This window comes from Epinephelus fuscoguttatus, linkage group LG9, assembly GCF_011397635.1.
Source record: "Epinephelus fuscoguttatus linkage group LG9, E.fuscoguttatus.final_Chr_v1".
Classification (NCBI taxonomy): domain Eukaryota; kingdom Metazoa; phylum Chordata; class Actinopteri; order Perciformes; family Serranidae; genus Epinephelus; species Epinephelus fuscoguttatus.
In genome coordinates, this window is record NC_064760.1 from 9,020,358 (window position 1) to 9,047,758 (window position 27,401).

Below are 27,401 nucleotides of genomic sequence, written 5' to 3' on the forward strand. Positions count from 1 at the left end.
ATGTGATGCCTCAGCATAGCTAACATTTCCCAGGGGGTGCAAACAGTTTATACAGGGGAGGAAACCATTAACTTTAATCAAAGCTATTAAATTAAATATTCCTTCTCCTCATTTTGTGTGATGTGCCTGATCAGTTCATTTGGAGACATCTGGGGTGTTTTTGTATCTTCTGTTTAAAGAACAGTTTGACATGTTGGGAACTTATTTGTTTTCTTGTTGAAAGTTAGATAAGAAGATTGATGCCATTCTGAAGGCAGTAGCCATTTTAATTAGTTTAACATAAAGACTGGAAATAGGGGAAACAACTAGCCTGGCTCTGAAACAAAATCCACCTACCATCATCTGTAAAGCTTGCCATTTTTTAATCCATACAAAAACTGAAGAGTAAACATGTTAGTCTGAGAATTTTGTTAGCTTCAGGCAGAGCTACAAGGCTTTTTCATCTGTATTTGTGCTAAGCTAACCTGGCTCTGGCTTCAAATTAAGCGTTTAGATATGATAGTGGTATCAATCTCATTTAATTCTTGGCAAGAAATCAAAGTGTGTCCACCTACTAGCACCTTTCAAACTCACCAATTAACAATTAATTGTATTTAATCCAACAAAAACTTAAGTATAACATGACAATTTGAGAATTTTGTTAGCTTCAAACAGACATAGGATAGCTTTTTCCTCCCTTCTCAGCTTTTGTGCTAAGCTAACAAGCTACTGACTCTAGCTTCATATTAAGCATAGATATAATAATGTTATCAATCTAATTAAATTTTTGGCATGCAATTAAAGTGTTTTCACCTCCCAGCTTATCTAAATCTCACAATTAACAAGTTCCTTTGTTTAACCCAACAAAAACTAAATTGTAAACATGGCAATTTGAGAATTTTGTTAGCTTCAGACAGCTACCATAGCTTTGTCCACTGTTTTTGTGCTAAGCTAACCAGCTGCTGGCTCTTCATATTTAGCATACAGATAAAATAGTGGTATCAATCCCATTCATTCTTGGCAAGAAATCAAAGTGTATCCACCTCTCAGCTTATCTATAGCTTGCAATGAACAAGTTACTTTGTTTAATCCAACAAAAACATGACAAAATAAGACACTTTGTTAGCTTCGGACAGCTAGGAAAGTTTTTTCCTCTGTGCTAAGCTAACGAGCTGCTGGCTCTAGCTTCATATTTAGCATACAATACAATAGTGGTATCAATCTCATGTAATTCTTGGCAAGAAATAAAGTGTGTCCATCTACTAGCAACTCCGAACCTCACCAATTAACAAACTCTTTCTTAAGCCAACAAAAATGTAAGTGTAGACATTTTGTTAGCTTCAGACAGAGCCAGGGTAGCTTTTTCCAGTTTTTGTGCTAAGCTAACTAGCTGCTGTCTCTAGCTTCATGTTTAGCATACAGATAACTTATGATAATGGTATCAATCTCAACTAACGGGGTATTCCAGGAATGAGTCCTTAAACCTAGAAATAAATTAGCATTTTAGCACTCCTAGTTCCCTTGTCTCAAAGTTAATGAGTTTTTAGTTAGATGCCTGAAACAAGACTGGGGTTAACACAAGCTTAACAAACTTTCGTGTTTTGTACTGCAACATAAAATACGTCAGTAAATACCCTACTAATATATCTTGAAGCTTTTACATTTTCTTTAAAAAAAAGGCAGTTGCTAACAAGTGGCTAAATGAGTCTACAGAACATTTTCGCACTGAACATGGCTTTGCAGCAGCTACAGGTGACTTTACAGGTGACGTAAGTCGTGCAACAGTGTAGTTGGTTTAAAGCCTGACATTAGCTTTTTACCTCTGATGATTGCATTGAGACTTTGAAAAACATAAAAAGGGTGTTTATTTGTTAAGATTATCTTGCTGAATGAAATGTTTGTTTGCCACAGACCTTATTTTCTGCAATAATCCAATGTCAAAAATCCCATAGGTTTTTTGACAACGGAACCAGGGCAAAGCTAACCTCTGCATCGACCTACAAAAAAACGTTATGTCTGGGGCACTCTGAAAACGCTTCAATATCTCCCTACTATTCAAACCAGGATATCTTTAGAGTTTTCTCACAGGTTATTTCAGACTAATAAGAGTTTCTTCCCTTTAGCAAGAGACCTGCAGATGAGGTCTGATACTGTGGATAGATCCCATGACTGCATGTTTGTCACCTCTGTTGTTGAGCTGAAATTTGTCCTCTGGCGCTGCTTGACCATCTGTGGCTTCTCAAACCTCCTCTAACAAAGACACTGCCATATGTCTCTGAATCCAGCACCCAGCCTAAACATGAAAAGAGTCACAGCTGCCTCTGAGCCAGTATCCTTGGTGTTGCAGATCCCTGCTGAGTTCATCCTGCAGACAGTAGAGGTTAAGAGAAGATGAAAACACCTGATGAGATTTGGTGGTGAGAGAAGGGGGTGAAGAATTTTTCTTTTGAGAACAACAAAAACATGCAGTCTTGTATTCTGTGTCCATTTTCTGGACTTCTGGTTGCAGACTCTGGTAAAGAAAAGATGAAAACACCTGCTTTGAGATAATAAAATATAAAACAAAGGAACCTGTGCCTCTGTGCAAGAGAAGAGAAAAAGTACAGTACAGGATTTTAGTCTTCTGCTGGCTGTTGATAACATTTTGAAAATCTTTTTTGTGAAAGGATTAATTGTGAAGGAGCTAAATTGGCATTTTATGTCGTAAATAAGTTGTTTTCAAAGACTCTTGTTCTTCTTTGTTGATACAGTTTGTTTGGAATAGTTGGCATATGTTGCTGTGACTCTTCAACTAAACACATGAACTAACTTTACATATTTAATCTCCTTCACATGTAATATGGCCTCTATGTAAACTATTACAGGTTGCTTTGAAAATGATAGATGGATGGATAGATAGAAAATGCTGATTTTCAGCCCTATAAAAATGTTGCTTATTAGCTTTTATGTGCAGTAGCTTGGTTTTGTGGCAGTATATTTACAGTGCTGACTATTTCAAATTTAAAATTCAGTTTTCGTAGATAAACAGATGCTGTAGCCAAAGATGGATTACCAGCTAGGCAAATACATAGCCTATAGTATGTTGGTATGTGGTGATTTGATCCATTGCACATTTATTTGAGAATATTCAGCACTAAAGGAGAGTATTAAAGTTATAGTTTGACATTTGGAGAAAAAAAAGAGCTTACCAGTATATTTGTCTTTTAAAGGTCTGTATGTAAAATTCAGAGTATTAATATAGCTACTATTTTTTTAAGTAATGGCATCCTGAGAATGAAGTTGCACTCCCTCTATGTGTGTTGAATTCTGAGCTCCTCTGTGGTTTGTTGTTATTATAGGAGCTAAGTCTTATACTTCAAGCTACTGAGATGCTTGACCCAGAGTAACCTGGTTGATGCGCCTCGCTAACTTACTGGTTTCTCACCCTAACGTTACCATTCTTGATGCTCAGTGAAGGAGTCTGGACGCTGGTCTTCTGATGCGTTATAACGAACATTTATTCCGATTTTTTGACAACTGATCAAACAAAGAAAACGCCGGCAGTTAGCGCCACAGCGGTCAAAAACCTTTTGCCCTTCCAGGTCAAACACTTGATGACCATAGTGAGGTCACATCCTAAAATACCTAACTCACCAGGTGACAGTACAGCAGCGTGTGCATGGCAGTGCATGTATCCCACTAGCTAGCTCATTAGCACCACTTTGCCCTTGGCTCATACAGCATTTGCCACTGAAATCGGGATGGTGGCAGCGTGGGAGCATAGAGCCAGTGTTAGGCAGTAGCGCCACGAGAAGTAGTGACATTACTAACTTAACACTGTTAGCTCTGTTAGCACTGTTGCCATTGTTTAGCACTCTCTATGGAGTTAGCACGTTAGCCTCTAGCCGCTGTCTCAGCCACCTCCATGTTGAGCGTCATGCTCAAACAACTCATACGCTCTGAATTTCTCATGGAGCCCCCTTAAATGTTATGTTAACACTTGGGCATTATTATTTTAGCTTAGCATGACTAAACACTATGGGTTTTGGGTGGATTGAGTAATGTCTGATCCTTAGAGGTGCGCTTATAGTCAGGGTTTTTTAACCTATGTACAGAGCCTTTGTCTCCTGTTTCAAGTCTTGATGCTAAAATAAGCTAATCTCTTATTGGCTCTTTCTTCACGCAGTAGTTAACAAACAAATAGCCTACGGGTTAGTGGGTTAATCCAACTTTAACTGCGAAATTCAGAATGGAGCTTGCTGAGGCAGTGGCAAGCAGCTAGTGGTGCTAATCACTGGCAACAGTGCTAACAGAGCTAACAGTCTTAACCGGGGGGGAACCAAAGGGTGTTCACTATGCAGTGTTGGGCAAGTTACTTGGAAAATGTATGCTAAATGAGGGTTAGTGGGTTAATCCAGCTTTGACTGTAGCTTCAAACAAAAAGGTTTGTGTTTCATAGTGAAACTGAGGCTAAAGTAGCTGACAGGCAATTAGGCTGACATTACTTCTCTACCAGCTCCAGGTAGATACTGTTTGTGCAGCTAATATTGCTACCTAATTTTGTTGTCTCTTGTGTTTTCAAGTAATTATGCCTGACAGCTGCAGGCAATGCTAATGCAGCAGGTATTTTCCCACATGAATGTGACGGCCATTTAAAATGTCCACAGAGGAAAATAGACAGAACGAAACCACTCTGTTTCTCAGTGTGAATGCTCTATGCTGCTTTACATCAGAGCCGTAAACAGCAGCATACCACAGAGCCAGGCAGATGTTATTCTTACAGAACTGGCCCAGATATTATGATGTGCTTTTTATGGATGCTCTCAAAAGATCCACAAGGCCAGGTAATATTTGTGGAAATGGAGCCGTCTGTGTTTGATAACACCCGCCCTCAGCACAGAGGAAGATAGCAAACAGAGTCGATCAGTGGCGTCTGGGGAGGCCCTTTGATTGATGATGGAGCTTATTGTCTGTCAGTCAGCACCCGACAAATTGAGCCATCCACAGCTTTGTATACCTGGCTGTCCCATGGCGCTGCGCTCATGAATGAAAAACTCACAGTGATTCAGTTTGGAAACTGACAACTCAGGGATGATAGCAGGAAGTGAAAGCAACAGTCAGCAGTTTGCAGCCTCACTCACTGATTCGGCTTATATAAGTTGGGAGCACTAGATAGCTGTTGCTTTTTTCATAAGAAAAAAATATTTTGAAGTTCAAACTTCAGTCTTGAAACTGAATTTGACAAAGCATTCCCCCTTTGTTCTTGGGTTTTGGATAATGCCACATGATCTTCCTCAACTGCCATGGAATTGTAGATATAAGGATTTATTGTAATGCTTTTCAGCACACAACAAACTCTTCTCATGGAGATTCAGTGGTGATTTATGTGCTTTAATTGAATTTTATTTTCTAACTTTATGTAAATCAGTTACAGTTATTATTCTTAAGGCAACAGCAAACACGTCATTCTCCCAAATACTATACAATGCTTGATTTAGATATTTAGTCAGTGCAGAACTTCAAGCAATTTGTAATTTATGTATTTTATGTGTATGCATTAATCATAGTGGCTCTCCCTCCGAAGAGTGCGAGGGTGTAATGTATTTATAAAAGACAAATTATCTTTTGCAGTGGTTTCTGAAATATTGGGTGTAATTTTAAAGCCCCTCAAATCTTAGTGAAAACTAAATGTAAGAACAACAAAGTTGGATTTTAAAAAGAAAAAGAAAGAAACACCCTTAGGTATTACTTATCAAGTCAGTCAAAAACTCATTAAATTTGCCTCTTTGGAGCTGTGGTCTAATCAGATTCGATGACAGTGCTGGCAACTTCCAGAGTAATTTAACACAAAATCCACTTTTTGAGTGAGTAAATTACATAAAAAGTGATTTTGTTACGTTATTGATCCTGGTCTCATTTTATAATGTTTACTGCAACAGAAGTTATTTTCCTCTTTCCAGAGAAAATTCAATTATTCTGTCCACTCAACCTCCCAAAAAAAATCTGTGAAAAATGTATGACGATGTTGGACAACTATGGAACTGAGGGTAGCAGCAATAGAAACTACCTATTCTACTTTTCTACTGGACTTTGTGAAAGCGCATGATCAAGCTAAACAGGGTGATTTCATCATGTGGTTAGAGGCAGAGTCAGCGATTCTAGAGAAAGATTGTTATTATTTGACCTCAGCAAACAAATACACCCTTCGAAACTCCGGAAATGATCTCCATTGCTATTCACATGTAATTACTATCATGGTGATGCTCTGTTCCTCGTGTACAAGGTCTTGGAAGAGGGAGAGTAGTTGGCACATTGTGGTGTAACTCGGTCACACTTATATGTGGGGCCCATGTGGGCAGTAAACGGGCTGAAAAATGGGCCATATATGGGATTGTTCATTGGTTACATATTTTTCCCATGCCAATTGCTCACACAGGTGGGTTTACCCAAGTGGGCCCCAGATAAGATCCCCATTTTGGGCCCATACCCACTTGGTACCCAGGAGTCCCTAGCATAACCATGTTGGGTCCACTTGGGTAAAGCCATAGACGTACGTGGACAATCCCATGTAGGGCCCATTTTTCAACCCATTTACTACCTACGTGGACCCCACATATGAATGTTGCCTGGGAAGATAGCCACGCCCCAAAACATATCCCACTTTATTGTGATTTTTTTTTTTTTTTGCAACCAGTGGAGTTGCCCTCTGCTGGCCACTAGAAAGATTGCAGGTTTAAGACAGTTGTGCATTTGCTTGAGACCTCGAGCTTTGTATGAACACTGTATTTTTTGCAATGCAAACACAGATCTAACAGCTAGCGGACAGTGAGGAGATATTCACTGAATTTGACACAAATTGCAGTGGATTACAGTTGCAGACTCCACCTTTACATCAAACATTAAGGGTTGCCTAGCTTTTCAGTTTCTATTATGTGGAAGTAATAAGATGTTTGGATAGGGTAAAAGGAATTAGACCCATCATCCCAGTACTTTAGTTTTAATAAAAACCACCCGCTTAACTCATAATGAGACCTTGAAGACTGGATGCTTGATTCTTAATGCAGATAATAAAAAAGAAAGCCAAGGAAAGCACTACAGTCTTGCTTTAAAAGGTCAAATCAGAGGACTGTCTTATTCTCGCTCTCAATGATATTGAATATTTAAGTGACATTTGATATGCAAACCAGCACATGATTCCTTTAGCGTGATCAAGCCGGATGCTTGTGGACTAACAACCATCCCAAATTTATGTGGAAAAAAATAACTCAGCACTTAATCTGATAAATGTGTCATTCGCTGCTTGTATACTGGTGATTAAAGGAAGCTGGCTCCGTGTCAGTCTGGGAGGCTGCGAGATGAAACGGCGAGCATCCGTAACTGGATAACCTGAGAGATGGTTTTCACACTCTCATCTCCTCACAAGTGCTCACTTTAATTAAGGTTTGCAGGGACGAGGACAGCAACGATGATATGTGAGCTGCACCTCGGCGCTTCGCTCTACTGATCCCTTCGCCCCTATCAGGCATCAAGCATCTCCTGTTTGTTATTGCGTCTTTGCCAGAACACATGTTTGGATTGAGCACCGCTTGAAAACATGTCCTCAGAAATGAGACATAAAGTGAATGACGTAAAGGGCAAAACAGAAAAGACATCTAATTAAAAATTACATGTTACATTAAGTCTCACTCCAAAATGATTAATTATTTTAAAGCAATGACAGCCTCTTTCGCAGATTAGTGACATTTGCTTAGAAAATGTAATGAGTGGTGGAAGCAAAGTGTATTTACTCATTTACATAAGTACAAATTTGAGATACTTGTACTTTTCTCAAGTTTTTTCATTTCATCCCACTTTAAACACTCAATCATGTTTCAGAGGGAAATGTCGTAAACTTTTACTCAGCTACATTTATTTGTAGTGGAGTAACAGTATATAACCCAGGTAGCCAAAATGACCTGTCCCAGAATCGGCCTGAACTCTGAATGCCAGGGAAATTAGCCAGGCTGGGTCCGGTTGCCCATTGTGGCTGAGACTCGGCATGAATGACGCCCTAGAATTGGGCCAAATGAGCTGGCCCAATTCCAGGCTATTATCAGAAATGAACTGGCCCAGCATCAGCACAAACGCGGCATTGCTGGATGAAATTAGCCAGGCTGCATCCAGTTGCTTGATTCAGCTGAGACTCTGCATGAATGACGCCCCAGAATCAGGCCGAATCTGGCCCAGTGCCGGCTGCCGACATTGCCATCACTGGGTAGTTATTAATAGATTTTTATTGCCATTGGGTGATTGGTCTGTGATGTAACTTAAAAACTGAGACCCCCCTTCTCGGTGGCCTTTTACAGCCTGTGGACTGACGGCTATGTAAAGGCCTCAGGACAAATTTTCCAGTTAAATCCAAACGATGTTATGTTAATGTGCCTTCCCGAGTGCCTTTGCTCTTTTCAGGTCCACTACAGTGCTAACAGCATGCAACAGTAGCTAACATTAGCTAAGAATAGAGTCAAGACATGACTGGTACCCAATACAACCTCCCTGACCCCTGGTAGGACACTGACTTTGCAAGGAGGAGAATGGACGGCAGTTCCACAGACAGACCTTAGCCGCAGTTGTAATTTCAATTCAGCCTGCTCCAGGGGTCTGAATCTGATCCCGGCCCACTGACTCCTTGCCTGATTAGCCAACTTTCTGTTGCTGCTGTTACACAGATTAGACCCAGCGCTGCTGCTGGTCACCAGACTGCTGTGACCCCTGGTGCTGGGATCTGCGCCATGAATATAGAAAGAAAGCTGGATCTTTTATTGAAAATAGCACCCACTATCTACAACAACCGCTCTCTGGATGTTGGGCAAACACACTATGAGAGAAATGTTTAAGCCTTGTCCCTCTTTGAAGGACACACAAAGCAGTTGATTGCACAAGGCCAGGATCTGTTTGACTGACAGCAAGTGAAAGACAACACTGCATGCGGATGAGGAAGTGTATCTTGTCAGCTTTCCCCTGTGTAGCTGCAGACGCCCACAGCAGCCAGCAGCAGACAACAAAGAGCTTCTACCTGAGGCACAGATCACCTACGAGGAGAGAGAAGAAACACACCTGTTGGTAAGATCACTTCCAGTTACTTATTTCTCTGGATCGATGCTTTATTTTTAGACAATTACATACTAACAATGGTGGGAGAAGTATTCAGATCCTTTAATATGAATACCACACTGAAAATACTTAAGGTCCTGCATTCAAACCATATCTAAGTTAAAGTATATAAGTATTATCAGCAAAATGTACTTTTGTGTTAATGTGAATGTTCTCATTTTAACTCCTTTACATACTGTTGGGTAGTTCAATCTACAGCAATGCTTCATATTCTATGAGATATGTCTATGTTTGTAGCATGGCTGTCCAGTGAGAACCACATATCTCTAAAAAGTCAACCTTTCATGGTGTCAGAAAAACAGCCCTGTTTTCATCTTTGTGACGATGCATTTTTCAGCTGATCCAATAAGGTTTTTAAAGAGTTTATTTACCTGAAAAGTAGGAGAATTTTCACAATCATTCAAAATTAAAATCACCTAATTTGGAGATATTAAAATATTTTAATCTAAAAAGTAACTCAAGCTGTCAGACAAATATAGTGCCGTAAAAAGTACACGATTACTTGATTGACAAAGTGATATTTTTTGTTTGTTGGACCCATCCACCACCTGTCCCACCTGTCTCAGTCGGACTTTCGCTGCCTTAACTTTCGACCTTGTCCTGCTGCGTTTCCCCCAGATGCCACTGGGCTTTGTTAAACATAACTGCAACTGGCCGTGTATCATGCCGACGTTAAAGGATGCCTTTTTTTTGTTGGTTTCTGACACTGCAAGTCACTGCCCAAGTGCCGGATTTTGACGAGTTCAGAGTGAGACCAGGGTTGGCATAAATGTACAATGAGATGTTGAAGAAGAAGTATTAATTTGCATAAAAATGGAAATAATTAAGTAAAGTAAAAGTACCTTGAATTTGTACTTGAGTAAATTTTACTTACATTCCACCACTGCTTGTTAATGCTGCCCATTTTAATCAGGAATCTGCTCCACTGTCTTTCAGTTTACGACGGTTGTCTTCAATCAGCAAAAAGGATGGTGAGTGTTACCTGCTTTTGTTTTATTTTCTTTTAAATGCCCTCAAATTAAAGGCAATAATGAGAACTGCCAAGAAACAACTTTGCTTGGCACGAAAGAGTTGGAATTAAGACTAGTGTTGTTCAGCCGCAGCACCAGAGCTAATGTTTGTGTAATGAAGCGTGTCTCGACTGTTGAAAGGTCACTGCCTTTTCAAGCCACACTGAGACCTGTGCTGCATGATCAGTTTTAAACAAAACATCATCATAAATGACTGTCAGCACCAGCCTCTGATTTGCATGCAACCCTAGATGTTTTATGTTTCCATAAATTTGACTGAATCCTCATTTCTCCTACACTGGGATGACCTGATGCGTACAGATGCCCCTACCCCTGTATGATCCCCAGTTCACTAAAAGGACTTTATACAACAATGCTCTCATTAGTAAAACATCAGTACGAGTCGTGCAGCACTGTATACTCCCATTGGCACCAAAGAGAAGGAGCAGCTTCATTTGATATCCTTGATTTGATTTTATCCTCTCGAGCTTGTTGAGAGATCTCAGACTGTCTGATGAGGATACGTTGGTTTAAGATGTAAAGTGAAGGCAAGAACTTAAGATGATGACTGTGGTCTAATTTGCACCATATTGTATTACCACGTGCATGGAAACTCCAGGTGTGTGTGTCTATTGTGTTCACACTGGGTTACAATTTAATCAAAGGACAGTTGGGAGACAACGCTCCCTGATGGCACTCTAACAGTTAATAAAACAGCCATTCTTTTTGATTAGCGTTGACTCTGCTTTAACCGCTGCTAAAAACGCGGACAGTATCCATCTTGTTTAAAGGGCCTATTCAAAACTACAGTGACTATGACAGTCGAGAAAACAGGATTTATTGATGCACAATGTAGAACTAAAAGATTCAAGATACATCGATATCATTTATACAAAGAGTTTTGACTATTTTTATGTGGTTGTGGCTTCATCACATCGTGACCTCCAGCATGCCCTGGGGTGGTTTGCAGCCGAGTGTGAAGCGGTTAGGATGAGAGTCAGCACCTCTAAGTCTGAGGCCATAGTTCTCTGTCAGAAAACAGTGGGTTGGGAGAGAGGTACTGTCCCAAGCGAGGGAGTTTAAGTATCTTGGGGTCTTGTTCACGAGTGAGGGTAGAATGGAGCATGAGATGAATCAGCAGTTTGGCGTGGCATCTGCAGTGATGCAGGCGCTGTGCTGGACTCTCTCTCAGAGAGAGCTCAGCCAGAAGGCAAAGCTTTTGATTTACTAGCTCATCTATGTCCCAACCCTCACCTATGGTCATAAGCTATGGGTAATGACAGAAAGAATGAGGTTGCGGATACAAGCAGCCGAAAGGAGTTTCCTCAGACGGGTGGCTGGGCTCAGCCTTAGGGATAGGGTAAGGAGCTCCGACATCCAGAGGGAGCTCGAAGTAGAGCCGCTGCTCCTTTGCATCAAAAGGGGTCAGTTGAGGTGGTTCGGGCATCTGATAAGGATCCTCCTGGGCACATGCCAATGGTTGAAGGCCCTGGGGCAGACTCAGAACACCCTGGAAGGATTATATATCTCATCTGGCCTGGGAATGCCTCGGGCCGGGGTCCCCCAGGAGGAGCTGGAAAGCGTTACTGGGGAGAGGGACGTCTAGAATACTTTGCTCAGCCTGTTGCCCCTACTACCCAGCTTCGGCTAAGTGGTTGAAAATGTTAGAAAAAATGGAGGATGTCAAACTGACTCAGCAGCAACAGCAGGTTAAAAAGACGAAGATGGTTAGAAGCTAAAGCCGAACTATAGGCTACAGATCACAGTGTAAAAGTGAACCACCACATCACTGCTGATCGCCACACAAGACAATGAATATAAACACTTCCCTTCACTGGTTCCTGTACAGCAGGGTCAGTCTTTTTTCACTGTTATTATGATTTTGGTTTTGGAACAGGGAAGAAACGTCTATCTTTTTCCAACCTCTCCAGGTAACAAGAATCATTAATACACAATGTGCCTCAGGCACAACATTTAGCTCCAAATCCACAAAACCAGCCTGAAAATGAAGGAAATCTGAAACAACTGCATTAGAGTCAGTGGAGCACAGCTGTGTTGTTGTCTGAGCAGGCCCGATGCTACATTATGATTGGCCAGTCTGTGTCCAGGGGCGGGACTTAGCGAAGGGTCATCTAAATTCCTTCTAATGTTATTTCCTGCCTGTTTCACTTTCATCTGGACTTTGAAACATCTGTACCACATTTCATGACAATCCTTCCGATAGTAGTGAAGATATTTCAGCTTGAATCAAAGTGGTGCGTTACATTACCACAACTGAAGACAGTTTGACAGCAAACACTTAAGTCTTTGTAGAAAAACAATACTTAATGTTGTAATAAAAGACAGGAAACTGAATGAACAATAAATATTGACTCACATCATAGTACTGAATGTGAGTTTGGAAAAATAGCTTGTGACGGATTTTACTGTTGAAAAAAAGGTGTATTGTGTTTTATTGTGCTTTTGCCAGCTTCATGATGCATGCAGGCAGGATCAAAGCTGTGACAGTGACATATTAGAGGGACACTTCAAGGTAAACATCATCATGTTGCAAAAAGAGGCTGCACTCTTGAAAACAGATAACTAACAACAGATAATAAAACCAAAACCTTTGCTGAGAGAATGGGGGAGACAATATTCGTCCACCTGCACAGAGTTTGGAACAAAGCTGCAGCTGAGGCAGATGTTTTATTGCCTTTTCTTCAAATGACATTTTTCCCCATAGAACAATCTAAAACACGGCACAGTTTTTAAATTGCTTTCATTGCATAAAGCAGCAGCCAGACTTGATTTAAATTATACTTACATTACCTGCCTTAAATTTGAACTGGCGACATTTAGACCCAGGTGGGTTTTGATGGCCTGGAGCAATATTTTTTTATAGTGCAGCTACCAACAGTCATTCACAGTAATATTCTGTATCTTTAAATTTTTATGCCCATGATTTTATTCCTCTTAGGGCAGGGAAGCACTTGAAACACAGACCATCAGAGAGCATTTAAACCTTCTGTTGAAACAATATACATTTTAGCGTCTCTTAAAGGCATGGAAGCTCACTTTACATATTACCTGACAGGTGATTATCATTTGATTTGCACAGCGTTTAACTGAACAATTAAAGTATGTGTAAAAACATTACATCTCATTACATCATCACAGGTTTGTTGGTTTCAGGAGGTCAGAGCTTGTTTCAGCACATGGAGACACAGAACCGCAGTTTACCAAACCAGAGCAAAGAAACACAAGAAAACTATTTCTGTTAAAAACACATTTATAATTTATTTTTTGTTGCCGTCCTCCCACAGGCGCACAGAGGCAGCGTGAGACCTTTCGTCAACTTCAACGCCAAACATGATGCTGAAATTCTCCACAGAGCCATGAAAGGAATCGGTCAGTTTCTTTAACCTTTTCCCACTGCTTTTAATTTTCACACTCACACATCGGGATGTGTTGTATCTCAAGGTCAACCTGGTCTCATTCCCAGGGCGTCACATCAAGGGTGTAGGTTTCATTTAAACATTGGTGGGGACACATATCAAGTTGGGGATCTGGGGGTCCTCCCCCAGGATATTTGAGCATCCGGCACTTCATTTCCTGCATTCTGGTAAAGATTCATGTCCCAATTTGTGGTGGAAATGTGGAAAATAAACATTCAGGTGACAGGTGATCATTCAAAATCTGAAAAGATAATGGGATATAATGCAGTAAGGTAAGAATAAAGACTTGAAAGCAAATATTTATTCCTCTGTAGATCAACTTCTCTAATTCAATGTTATCCCTGCTGTCAGCACACATGTAGGCATAGTTTACTTTTCCCTCCTCCTTTCTGTCTTTTTTTAGGGAAATAACCTCTTTATGTTTGTATGTGGCACCTATTCACATCAATGATAAATTCATTTATTTAAATTAATTTATTATAATTTATTAATTTATAAAACTCCTGGACTTTAATAACTCAGATATGTTTCAGCAAGACTTCTGCTCTTCTTCAAAACTTTCTGCACATTCTAAACACATCCCCCATATCTGTTTTCTGAGAAGTTGAGAATTAAGTTTTAATATTTTGAGATAAAAACTACCTGTCCTATCCATCTTACAGACACAGAACCCCACTGGGACTCTCTCTGGATGAGGCAAAGTTTAAGTAGCTGTGTGTTGAATACCAAATCTAACTGAAAACACTTTTGATCTGGCCTAATATGTGATCGTCCAGGACTGAAAAATAAAATGCACTGTCCCTTACTAAATTGATGAGACACGATTTGTCCTGTTATTTCATGCACAGATCTGTTAGAAGGAGGATAATGCGAAAAAGTTCACCCAAAATCTTGACAGGGCAAACCCACACCCATGCATCAAATTCGGCAGCCTGGTCAGCGACCCTTGGCTTCGGTTACAGACACACAAGGTACCTCACAGCATCTATATGAGATGCATCGACTTTCAGATAACTCTGATGAAATGTCGTCCGCTGCAACAGTTAGATGACCTGTCCACCATACCTACACGTCAGGCCATGATCAGCCCCTTCGCCCTTTGGTCCAGAAGCAGAAACCCTAAAGAAAATGTGAAGTTTTCATGTACAATAAATTATGATGTGGTTATTGCTATGTTCCTCATATTTATTCACTACAACATGGCATTGGTGGGTTTGTCTTTCACTGTTTGAAGCGTAGGGCCACTGACCAAGCTGATGTATTTGACGAGTTGGGAATAAGAATGTGTTGCAACCAAAGGTGGATATATCTGAAGGGTACGTTTTTTCATAACTTACTTTAGAAGGCAAATGGCTACGCGATGCCAGAGATCACTGACCCTTCTGAAGGGCTCATTTCAGGACATAATTAAAGTTGTGGGAGTTGCATATAATACAGTTATTCTCCAACACCCTCAACAATGCATGCAGTACATGTAGTCGCTTCATCACTAATTCAAACCTCAGTAGGTTTTTGTCCATCCAATCCAGCTTTGGTCACAAAAACCACGGCTAGAAATGCCTTAAACTCTCGTTAAAAAATACCCGTGCTGGTCTCAAACAGTGGTCCGCAGCTTGGCAGCCGTCTCAGGTGTCTCTCCATCCACCATCCCCTCTTCCCGCTGATGAGATACTCAGCTCCTTTACATGTAATCTGAGCAACGTCACTTTAGACACTTTAATATGAAACATACAAATCTAACATATCTGTGGTTTGCAGAAACACAATGCCAACACTTTCTCCTGGTGACTGAGCTGGCTGAGTTATTTGCACATACCCTCAAATGACATGTGTGTGTCCCATTTATATGTTTATGTGTCATTAGTGTATATAAATACATCATCATTTAAAAAGTTTACCATACAGTGCAGTTTAATGCTTATTTTGCTCCTCTCGAAAATCAGCACCACACAGTAATGACACAGCTGTCGGGGAAGCTTTTCCATGTGCATTGGAACAATTAGTGTAATCCTCTGGTGCATGTGAAACAATTTTACTTTCCAAGTGTGTGTGTTTGGTCCAATTAGACGAGAAACGGAGTATCACCAAGTTTTAAACTTTATAGGACCTTAGAGCATTTCAAGTCATTTCCACAACATGCTCTGGAAAAACACCACAGTAATGAGCACTTGCTGTACCACCTAACACAGAGATACACAGACAATAAGAAAAATACAGTATATAATATGATGGCAGAAGCAGAGGGTGGACTGGTAAACACTCTGAAATGGTTATAATAGTTTGAAACTAACAAAACTTACAAAGGAACATTATTCTAAGTGAAGTGAAAAATGAATAATGTCAAGAAAAGTAGAAAATACATCAGTATTTCATGTAAACTATTTTATTCAACATTATTAAATACTGTCAGGATTACAGTTTATTGTGACACTGATGACGAGCTAGGAGGGTAAAAGGTGCCTTAAGGGTTAGTAAGGGTTAAGGGTTAGGGTTAGTATTGTGGTCACCACCACCTATAAAATGTTATGTGTGACGGATCTTTGGTGAGACTGGTGAACAGCAGGTTTATAATTAATTCATTGTTTAAGGCTATTGAATGCATATTGAAAGTGCAAATCTACAAATCAAATGTCAGAAATCTGTTGTGGCAATTTGTGACAGATAAATAACTGAAGCAGGGGTGTCAAACATACGGTCCCTGAACAGCATGTGATAATGTAACCTGCTTCTTCAGTAGTTTCCACTGTAGTTTGGTGCGGTGAAGCCAGCAATACTCGAGCGGCAACTTCCAGGACTGAAAAAGAATCCAACACAAGAGTGTCAAAAAACTGCAGTTCCTCTAATGACCACTTGAGGCTGGCTCCAAAAGTGAGTCAATCTCCATAGACTCCCATGTTAAAATAACAAGCTTAAAAGTGAAAATAAGCATGTTTACAGCCTGGTACAAAAAACGGGTTTGGTCTTTATGGTTAATTTCCCCGTTCACGACAGCTGTAAAGGGGATGAATTTTTAAATAACTCAAGTGTTTAAATATTACTAAGACTTAAAGTTATGTATAATTAAGGGCCTGGCTATTTTGAGTGACGGTTGGATGCCGTGCATTGACAAGTTGCCATCAGTGCAACATCATGGTCAATATAACCATGGTGTAACTTTAGACACATAGATTATAGACGTAGCCGTAGCTGTCATTATTTCAGTGTTTTCAGTTCATGTAAGTTAATTTTAATGTTTTGGTCACCTAAAAAGTCGTGTTCAACGTTTGGTTGTACTAAAAGACCCATTAATTAGTTGGATGTTCAGTTCTTCCACTTAAAATATTGTGTAGCCTGTTTTCTCTTTTGCAAAAATTAGCATGAGCATTATCTCAGTTTACCAAAGCTGTAAATGCAACATGCTAACCAAGCTAGCAGCTTGCTTTAGGGTTAGCTTCACCCTCTCATCCAAATATGGTCACTTCTGGCTCCAGATATCCAAGATGGTGACAGCCAAAATGTCAAACTTGAGGTTTTAAAACAGGAGTTCACAAACCAGTGGGTGACTGTCACCCACTGGTTTGTGAACTCCTGTTTTATCGATTTATCGATTAATCGATCGATGATCGATTAATCAGTTGGTAAGAATTTGATAGAACCTGTCAAATTGATCAATTGATAGGCTGTCAGAATATATGCAATATGTTGCTGTGAGCTCTGAATGAGGAAAAACACATTTGTTATTATTTGATATAAGCAAAGTTTTTATGTTTTTATAAAATCATGATTAATTGATTGTTAGTTTTACCAATAATCGATTAAGGATAGTGTTTACAATTTGCAGCCCCAGTGGAAATGTATGGAAAAATGCACATGTAGTGACAGAGTAGTAGACTAACTGAATGTGAAAACTGAAATTGCACTTATTTTTCTAAAAGACATCTCAGGCTGCTCATCTCCTGTTTTCTAGTGGATGGACATTTTCAGACTCTGCTTCTTTACACTAAAAGCAAAGAAGAAGAATCTGTTGTTATTTTTAGGTTGTTATGTAATGGTTTTAAAGGTCCGGCCACTTGAGATCAAATTGGGCTGTAGGTGGCTCGAAGTGATGCCCCTGATTTAGAAGATGTGTCACTTAATTTGAGTCTTTGTTTGAAGGCTGTTGGTCTTAATTTGGATTACTTTTTAATGGTCTGACCTTCGACCCCGTTTCCCTCTCTCAGGTGATGTTATTTTAATTGCAGAGATGCAAAATGAGAAGCTGCAGTCATTAGTGTAAATCAATGGGCCCGATGACAGTCATCAAGTTAAAGCTGCACTACAGGCGTACACAGTGTGACCATTAAAACTGATGCTTCTCCTGCAGAATATAACCTCACTGACAACCAGCACATTTTCCCCTTTTATGTTTTACCCCTGCTTCCTGTCAGTTCAGCACTTTCACAATAAGAGTAATAAGGAAATATCCCGCTAATGTGGGACTAAAGGAAATAAAAAGGAGGAGAGCAATGATTACCAGACCTTCATCTACAGTCAGAGCTTTCATTACGGATCAGCTGGGCTTTGTGCCATGACTGACGTGAACTTATTTAACATTCTGATCTCTCAGAGGAAATAGCACGAGCTGCAAACTGTTTGTCTATCGAAGCCCGTTCTCTCTGAGGTGCTCATGACTATCAGGAGCTATTGATTATTAGATCACTTGCTTTGTTGACTTGTCATATAGTATAGTGAATGCTGTCAATTATTCTCAAGCAGGTTTTGCTAAGCATGCTCCTGCAAGATGATAGGTCCAAACAGAATAATGCCAAAAGAGAGAATTTAGAATATAAAGCAGATTTTAGTTTTTATTGAAATCTCAAACGATGTGTGTTGAGAGTATTTTATTCTATATGTGAAGCTTTAATGTTTGTTTTTTTAATACTTCTGGTGCAGGTACGGATGAAGATGCGATCCTCATGCTCCTGACCGCTCGCAGCAACGATCAACGCCAGCAAATTAAGGCAGCGTACAAGAAGGCCTACGGAAAGGTGAGCTGAGCCTCTGGGAATGAAACAGAGAGCTGATGACGACCAGCCGTCACACTGATGGATGGCTACGGGTCATGTCAGTGTGTCACTGTGTCCTCCTCACTCAACAACATCACCTGGGTAACACTCAATCAAGCAGCATTCAGGGCACAGAGATATCTGCTCAAGTGCACTTTATACCGTCCCTTTGTTGTTTCTCTGAGGCTGCCAGTGTTATATATATTTTTTATTGTCAACAAATCCCAAAAAGGCCAAGCAATGTGTTTGTCTGTCAATGCTACACTACTTCCCTACTTTAGAGGCCATCTTTCTGCAGCAGGAGTACTTTCAACACTTAAAGTACATGTTGCTGATTTTGCTGTTCTTCTTCTACTTTAGCAGGACTGTTGCTTGTCGTGTCATATTTTCTGCATTCTACTTCCACTTAAATGGGGACCTATTACGCTCATTTTCATGTTCATACTTGTATTTAAGGATTCTAGAAGAACATGTTTACGTGCTCTAATAGTAAAAACAAACACTTTAATTTCCTTATATTGTCTGTGCTGCAACACCTGTATTCAACCTCAACCTGAGACACTCTCACTCTCTTTCAGCCCCCCTCCCTTAAAAGCCCATGCTGCTCTAAATTGTCAGTGTTTCCAAGTCTTCCATATTTCAGCATTTCTGCACTGTCACTGTAGCTGGGGAATGACTGTATCTGAGTAAAGCAGCACTTTTTACCCTGACAAATCACCAAATAAAGTTTCTAAACACAAGCTGACATTTTGCAGCAGGAATATGATCTGAAATCGGAGAGAGATTTATGAGATTGGCAACTAAGGACGCATTCACACTGGTGCTATTTGGACCACTTTAAGTGAACCTTGGTCCGCTTCCACGGATAGTTCGGTTCGTTTGGAATGGTGTGAACGGCCATTCGAACTCTGGTACGGACCAAACGAGCAAACCCTGGTCTGCTTGAAAACTGGGGGTCTCTGTTCACTTGCAAGTGAACCCTGGTGCGGTTTGCTTACATTGGGAAATGCAAACGGACTATCCAGTGAACCAAAGAGAGGAAGTGACGTAGCGCGCAGTGCATTTTGGTTAGAGAAAAAATAGAATCTATAGCTCGAACTGGGAGAAGCAGAGGTAAAAAAAGAAAAAAGTTGGAAAATGTCTCGTGGGCAGACTTGGAGTAGTGAAGAGGTGCAGGCGCTTACCCCAAGACTGCATAAATTTGGTGTTGCTCCATTATTTTTGTGATGTCTAAGGCGGCCATTTTCGGTCCTGGCAAATCGACGAGCTGGGTTTTCTTCTTCCTCATGCTTTTTTTCTTTCTAGGCAGTGGTCGTTTTGGGCAATACCACCCCCAAACAAGCAGCTGTTGTAACTGCACGACATTGTCCAGGAGGTTTGGTCCGTTTTGAAAAGTGCAGTGTGAAAGTGAACCGAACCAAATGAAGATGTGAAATTTTTTGGTATTCCCCGCCCAATCGAGTCCCCCGTACTATCCTGGAGTGAATACACCCTGAGTTTACATGTTCCCCTGACATTAGCATGTAGCTTCATGTAGCAGTGTAGGGAACATAATGTACAGGGTTCCCTCAGTCATGGAAAACCTGGAAAAGTCATGGAATTCTGTTGTGTATAGTGAAGTTGTTACAGTAATCTTTCGTAGATAATCTTCCATGTAACATAACATAATGGCAAATTAATATTCTGCAGCTGCTGACTTAATATCACTCATGCTGTGTTCACACTACACAATATTTTTGTCTGTTCTAACAGTCACTATGTCAAATTAGGCGATTGTGGGGTCATAAAATTGTGCCGTGACTTGGCCGACAGACATGACACACTACCCAGTGGTCCACGACCAATTATCCCTGATTGTCTTTCACAAAGTGCGTGATGTCATCAGGTTATTCTTGTCCTATTTTTATTATTATTAATATCATTTCAGTCACTGTGTCTGTTCCTGTCCCAGCCGAAATGTTATTGTAGTAACATGAAAAGTGCCACCAGATGGCAGGAGCTACATTTGAAGTTCTGCATGCAAACTATGACAGTCACTGAATCCTCCACAAGTTCCTGCAAATGTTTCACAATAAAAGTCTCTTTAGAAACTGAAGGGATTCTCTCAGCCGAAGTTATAATGAGCTTTTAATTTGAAACAGATACAGGAAGTGTTGAGTTTGAAATGACAGCACGATGCATTAACATTATTAAGGCAAATGGGAGCGGATTAAAAATAATGATAGAAAAACAGGGGGCAATACTCGGCGGGTTGCTGAAGTGTATCTGCTATTTCACATAATTTTTCCCATTTTACTCTGTGTGGTAACATCCCTAGAGGAAATATAAAAAGTCTTGGATGCTGTTTACGTACAATTGTCAACGGCAGCAGATTGCTCTGTTTCTATTAGTCAAACTTACGGCTGTGATGGGTGCAGTCGTGAACGATAAAAAGAAAATCAAAAATGCTAGACTTTCTGTTGGGACGTCGTGTTATTATCTACTATGACACACTACACGAGATAAAACGATGGATCACCGCCAGAGGTGGGTAGTGTAGCCAAAAATTGTACTCAAGTAAAAGTACTGATAGTTTAGAACAATATTACTCAAGTAAAAGTAAAAAGTAGTCATCCAAATAATTACTTGAGTAAGAGTAAAAGAGTATTTGGTGAAAAAACTACTCAAGTACTGAGTAACTGTTGAGTAACATCTGATTTATTTGTAAAATAAGAACATGAAGACTTCCGGTTTGGCTGATGGCGTAGCAAGACACACTGTGGAGTCGCTCTCCCAGGCCCTGTAAATATTACTCGTCTAGCAACTCGAAAACTCTTTACTTATATGAGTAAGGGCACGTCTTTGGTGGTAGAAGAACCACCAAAGACCAAGGAATAAAAAGGAAAATGCCAAAAGCACAAGAAAAAATCAACTCGACGCCGAATGCTAGCAACACCGGGCTAGCTCAAGCTAACACCCGTAGCGGAGCAGCTGCAAGCCAGAATAATCCTGCAACAAACACAGACTCCGGAGATGTCATTAGAGCGATTGAAGCTCTAAAAAATGATATGAAGGGGCACAACGATGGTCTAAAACAGGAAATCATTCGACTGGGGCAAGAAGTCAACGGGAAACTCGATAATCTGGCAACGGCTGTGCAGAGCCTGTCAGACCGCGTTGATGAGGCATAGACCCGAGTGGAACAGGTGGAGGGATGGTCTGAGGAGGCGACGGAGATACTCTGTACGTATCTCAAACAACAAAGATCCCTGCAGCAAAAATTAACGGACTTAGAATCTCGGTCAAGAAGAAACAATATACGCATCTTCGGTTTGGCAGAGGGGGAAGAGGGGGACTCTGTACTACAGTATGTGGAGAAATTCATCAAAAGTGAGCTGCCAGCATCTCAAGATGTGGACCTGAAAATACAGCGAGCTCACCGGACCCTGGCGCCCAGATCCTGGCCCGATGCACCCCCGAGACCCATTGTCGTCAACTTTTTGGAGTTTACCACTAAGGAGTTGATACTGAGAGAAGCTTGGAAAAAGAAGAAAATACAAGTGGGTGAAAGATTAATCTACTTTGACCATGATTATGCATCAGAGATCGTTAAAAAGCGCAAGGAATATAATGTGATCAAAAAAGCCCTAAAAGAAAAAGGCATTCGCTTCCAAACACCATACACAAGCATGTGGATCCACTGGGCTACGGGAGTCCGCACATACAGCACCGCACAGGAGGCACAGAGAGAGCTGAAGAAGCGCGGCTTCCTCGTGGAAGAACCGGAGTCAACCGAAGGAGAGAGTCTCCCCGAGACACGGCTTTTGGAGCGGATGGGATGGCAGCAGGCAGCGGGTCGTCGGGAGAACGGGACGGCTGCGGCGCGGAGAGCAAGAGAAAAACTCTGGGGGTTTCAGAGAGGACGCGCCGAGGAATCATGAACACGGACTTAAATTGCACTACCCGGTATGAGAACTTTAAATTCGAGACTCTCATATGAGTGGTTCTTTTATTTATTTATTTTTTTTTCTAAGCTCTACACAGAGCATCAAACGCCTGGGAGAGGCGTCTTCTTTTTTTTATAATGTAAAAGTTGGACTAATAGGATGGTAGAGACACTGTTTTTTGACTCATTATCCACCCTTTACATCGGGCCCTCTCGGAGTGGGAGGCTTTTTCCTCGACCCACCAACGGGGTCACAGTTGATGGGGTTTATGATTCCCCGTCATCTTTGGAGGTCGGTTCAAGTTCATGTTTATGTTTTTTAGTTGTAGTTCATGTTAAGGCTTTGTATTGTGGGGCCACTTGCTTGCTTGCTTTGAAGAGTATAAATGATAGGGCTACATAATCTGAAATGTGCTTCTTTAAATGTAAATGGCCTGAGTAACCCTGTAAAGAGAAGTAAGGTACTAGCTAAAATGAAAAAGGATAAGGTGCAAATCATATTTCTCCAAGAGACTCATATGTCTAAAAATGAACATGAGAAGTTGAAAAAGTTTGGATACTTAAACTCTTTCTTTAGTTCATGTGAAAACAGCCGGAAAAGAGGGGTTGCTACTCTCATTTCCAACAGTCTAAATTTTGAATTAATTATGGAAAAGAGCGACACACAGGGTAGATATGTAATTGTCAAAGGAAGGATAGATAATATTCTTGTCACACTTGCTAATATATATGCCCCTCCAGAGAGCGATAGAAAATTTTTAAGTCTCTATTTCACATATTAACCTCTGAAGGTGAAGGGGTATTAGTCTGTGCAAGGGACTGGAACACAGTCCTAAACCACTCTTTAGACACAACAAGTATAAAAAGATCTAAATGTCTTAAGTCAAGAGATCTCAACTTGCTAATTCGAGAAACATTTATGTTTGATGTCTGGAGGAACCTTCATGCATCTGAAAAAGACTATACCCATTACTCAGCTACTCACCGTGTTCATTCCAGAACAGACTTCTTTTTGATGAACGTTACAGACAGACACAGGGTGAGGGAATGTTCCATAGGAACAGCAGATTTATCAGACCACAATGTAATATATTTAACTATACATCTGAATGACAGACAGAAGTGTACTCTATGGAGACTAAATATCAGTGTTCTAAACAAGGACACTGTGGTTCAGGAGATTAAAGAAGAAATTAAACAATCCATAAAAGATAATATCACTGGTCAAGTGGACCCAACTATTGTATGGGACACAGTTAAAGCAATAATGAGAGGAAAACTCATTTCACGGACAGCTTATCTAAAAAAGTTGAAGAGGACAAAATATGATGAACTCGAGAAAGCACTGAGAAAATTAGAGAAACAGCAACCAAAAGGAGGGGACCAAGGGCTGAAACATCAGATTAAAGAATTAAAAGTCCAAATAAATAATATTCTAAACGATGAATTAGAAAAGAAACTAAGATTCACCAAACAAAGTTTTTACGAGTCAGGCTCAAAAGCAACCAAAATTCTAGCCAAACGCCTTAGGGCTCAACAAATGAAAAATACATTACATAAAATTAAAGACCCTAAAACTAATAAAATAACTTATGAGCCAGATGAAATTCATAAAATCTTCCAAAATTACTGTGAAAATCTATACTCTCAACCCAAGACTGTAGATGAAGAAAACATTATACAGTATTTGTCGTCATTAGATCTCCCCTCCATAGGAACATCTCAAAATAATAAATTAACAGCTCCCATCACAAAGACAGAACTGGACAAGGCTATCAGTAAACTGAAAGCAAATAAATGTCCTGGAAGTGATGGCTTCCCGAATGAATGGTATAAGATCTTTAAAGAAGACCTCACCTCTATTATGTTAGAATCATTTAATTGGACTCTAACAAATGCTGTGGCACCACCATCATGGAAAGAGGCAGTTATATCAGTCATTCCAAAAGAAGGGAAGAATAAAGAAAATTGTGAATCATATCGTCCAATCTCTATATTAAATGTGGATTACAAGTTGTTTACATCTATTATCTCTAAAAGAATTGAACATCTTCTGCCCGACTTGATTAATGAGGATCAGACGGGGTTTATAAAAGGCCGTCAAACTCAAGACAACATCAGGCGAACATTGGATATTATAGAACAGATTAATAAAAAACATTTAAGTGCGGTCCTGGCTAGTTTAGATGCGGAAAAGGCCTTTGACAGGGTCTGCTGGCCCTTTCTGTACCGAGTGCTAGAGAGGCTGGGCTTTAATAGTCAATTTGTCAGGTGCATACAGGCTCTTTATAGAGACCCTACTGCTAGAATTAAAATTAACGGCCATCTGACGGGTAGCTTCAAGCTATACAGAGGCACTCGCCAGGGTTGCTGTCTAAGCCCCGCACTTTTTGCGATATTCATAGAGCCCCTAGCACAGAGTATTAGACAAAACAAAGAGTTGAGAGGAATCAACATAGCAAATGAGGATCACTTAATAGGACTCTTTGCGGATGACATTATTATCTATCTCCAGAATCCTGACTTAATACTCCCTAAACTTATGGAGACTTTAGATGACTATGGTCAAAAGTCAGGTTACAAATTGAATATAGCTAAGACACAAATACTTTCCTTTAATTACACACCAAGTAAAGACGTTAGGCTGAAATATAAAATGAAGTGGAAGGCAAAACTCATAAAATACTTGGGAGTGTTGATTAGTCCACAATTGGATAAAATATATGAAATAAACTACAAAACAATAAATGATAAGATACAGGAAGATATTAAAAAATGGTCCACACTGGGGTTAGACTTCAGTTCAAGAATTGAGGCAGTGAAAATGAACCTGCTGCCAAGGTTGTTGTACCTTTTTCTGTCTTTACCTGTCAGAATCCCAGATTCACAGTTTTCACTGTGGAACAAACAATTATCAAGATTTATATGGGCTGGAGCAAGACCAAGGGTTAGATTTAAAAAACTTCAAATTGACAAAGAACATGGAGGTCTAGCAGTTCCAAATCTAAGGGAATACTATTATGCCGCCCAGATGAGATACCTTGTCTACTGGTGCTCCCCGGAGTACCAAGCTACGTGGAAGCACATTGAACTGAACATGGCTAACTTTCAACCTCAAGCCAGTTTAGGGGGGAAAAAACATACAGACCACAAGGGAGAGAATTTAATCTTGGAGAATGCATTAAACAATTGGTATGAGATTGTTAAAAAATATAAATTAGAAGGAGACAGTAAACTTCTAATTTGGCCTTCTCAAACATCTCAGTTTAGTCCCGGACAAACTGACATCACATTCGCAAGGTGGAGAGATAAGGGGATTACAGCGATGTGTACACTCCTAGAGGGGAAAACTTTCAAATCCTTTGAAAAACTCAAAAGAGAATTTGATTTAGATAATGGTGACCTGTTCAGATACTTACAGCTAAGACATTTCTATGAGACAGAAATCAAAAGAAGAATTTCTGCAGAAGGAAACAAAGTGATTGAATTATTTGTTAATGAATATAAATGTACACCTGTAAAGATTGTCTCTAAGTTGTATAAAGGTCTACAAAAACATAATGGAAATAACTCATTGTATGTGAAATCGAAATGGGAACTAGAACTGAACATTAAACTGTCTGAGAGTGATTGGCATTCTATGTGCAGAACTCAGCAGACCTCCACCAGCTCTAAAAGATGGAGGGAGTTTGGATGGAAGAATTTAATTCGCTTCTTCATCACACCACACATCAAAAATAAACAATTAGGTGAACAGCAGCAATGCTGGAGACATTGCGGGCAGATGAGTGCCAATCACACACATGTCTTTTGGTCCTGTGTAAAACTGCAGGGGTTCTGGGACAGAGTGGTTCAGATTATGGAAGAAATTTTTACATACAAGATACCCAGGGACCCCCAGATAATGTACCTGGGTTTGAGCCCAGAAGGAATTGTTCAAAAGGAGGACCTGTACCTTTTCAAAATACTGACCTTGGCATGTAAGAAGGCCATAACAAGAAACTGGCTGAAAAATGACCCTCCAAGCCCAGGACAGTGGCTGGGTATTGTGGAGGAGATTTACTCGATGGAAAGACTGACTTATTATCTCAGAATGAAAGCAGGGACCCTGGATCGACAGTGGCACAAATGGACTGTGTATCAGAAAAAAGAAGGGTCAAAAACTCAACAGACCTAATGGACTGTGGAAAAAGCCGCAATAAGAGTAGTGTGCCTCACTTCCATTTATTTTATTTATTTATTTATTTTTATATAGTTTTAGTTTATTCTCCTTTTTTTTTTTTTTTTTTATTCTATTTTCATTGTTTACCTTCCCAAGTTGCCAGTGCATTGTTGTGCAATTGACTTTGTTCTTGTAAGGGGTGAAAAAAAGGGGAAAAAAAGCAAAATAAAAAGTTAAAAAAAATAAAATAAGAACATGAATGTAATCAATCAATCAAAAATAATAATCTGCAAATTCATGTATTTTAAATGATACCCCTTTAACTAAAACAAAAATAAATTAAATTTTTACAAACATAACATAAATCAAGGTACAAGAAACACATATATTCTTATATATGTAATTATGTACTCAGAGGTGGGTAGAGTAGCCAAATATTGTACTCAAGTAAGAGTATTGTTGCTTTAAAACAACATAACTCAAGTAAAAGTAAAAAGTATTTTGCATTAAAACTACTCTGAAAAGTACAATTTATCCAAAAAGTAACTCAAGTAAATGTAACTAGTTACTACCCATCTCTGATCACCGCGCACAACGTGCATTGTCGTTCACGATCCGTTCCGAGACCATACGACACTGCGTCGGGTTATAATCAGGCTGATATCGTGTAATGTGAACGGGAACTGCCCATTGGTCCGACAGCACATTGTTCCGACCACATTAAACCCATTG

At 40.0% G+C, this 27,401-nt stretch overlaps 1 protein-coding gene across 1 annotated transcript in view; it reads left to right on the plus strand.

The window, feature by feature from the left end:
• Positions 1-8,964: 8,964 nt before the first annotated feature.
• Positions 8,965-27,401, plus strand: part of anxa5a (annexin A5a) — a 48,591-nt gene continuing 30,154 nt past the window's right edge. The window contains exons 1-4 of the mRNA XM_049585750.1: positions 8,965-9,060; positions 10,048-10,082; positions 13,427-13,511; positions 18,470-18,564. Of these exons, the coding sequence (XP_049441707.1) occupies positions 10,080-10,082; positions 13,427-13,511; positions 18,470-18,564 (183 nt within the window). The 5' untranslated portion in view covers positions 8,965-9,060; positions 10,048-10,079. The remainder of the gene's footprint in view (positions 9,061-10,047; positions 10,083-13,426; positions 13,512-18,469; positions 18,565-27,401) is intronic.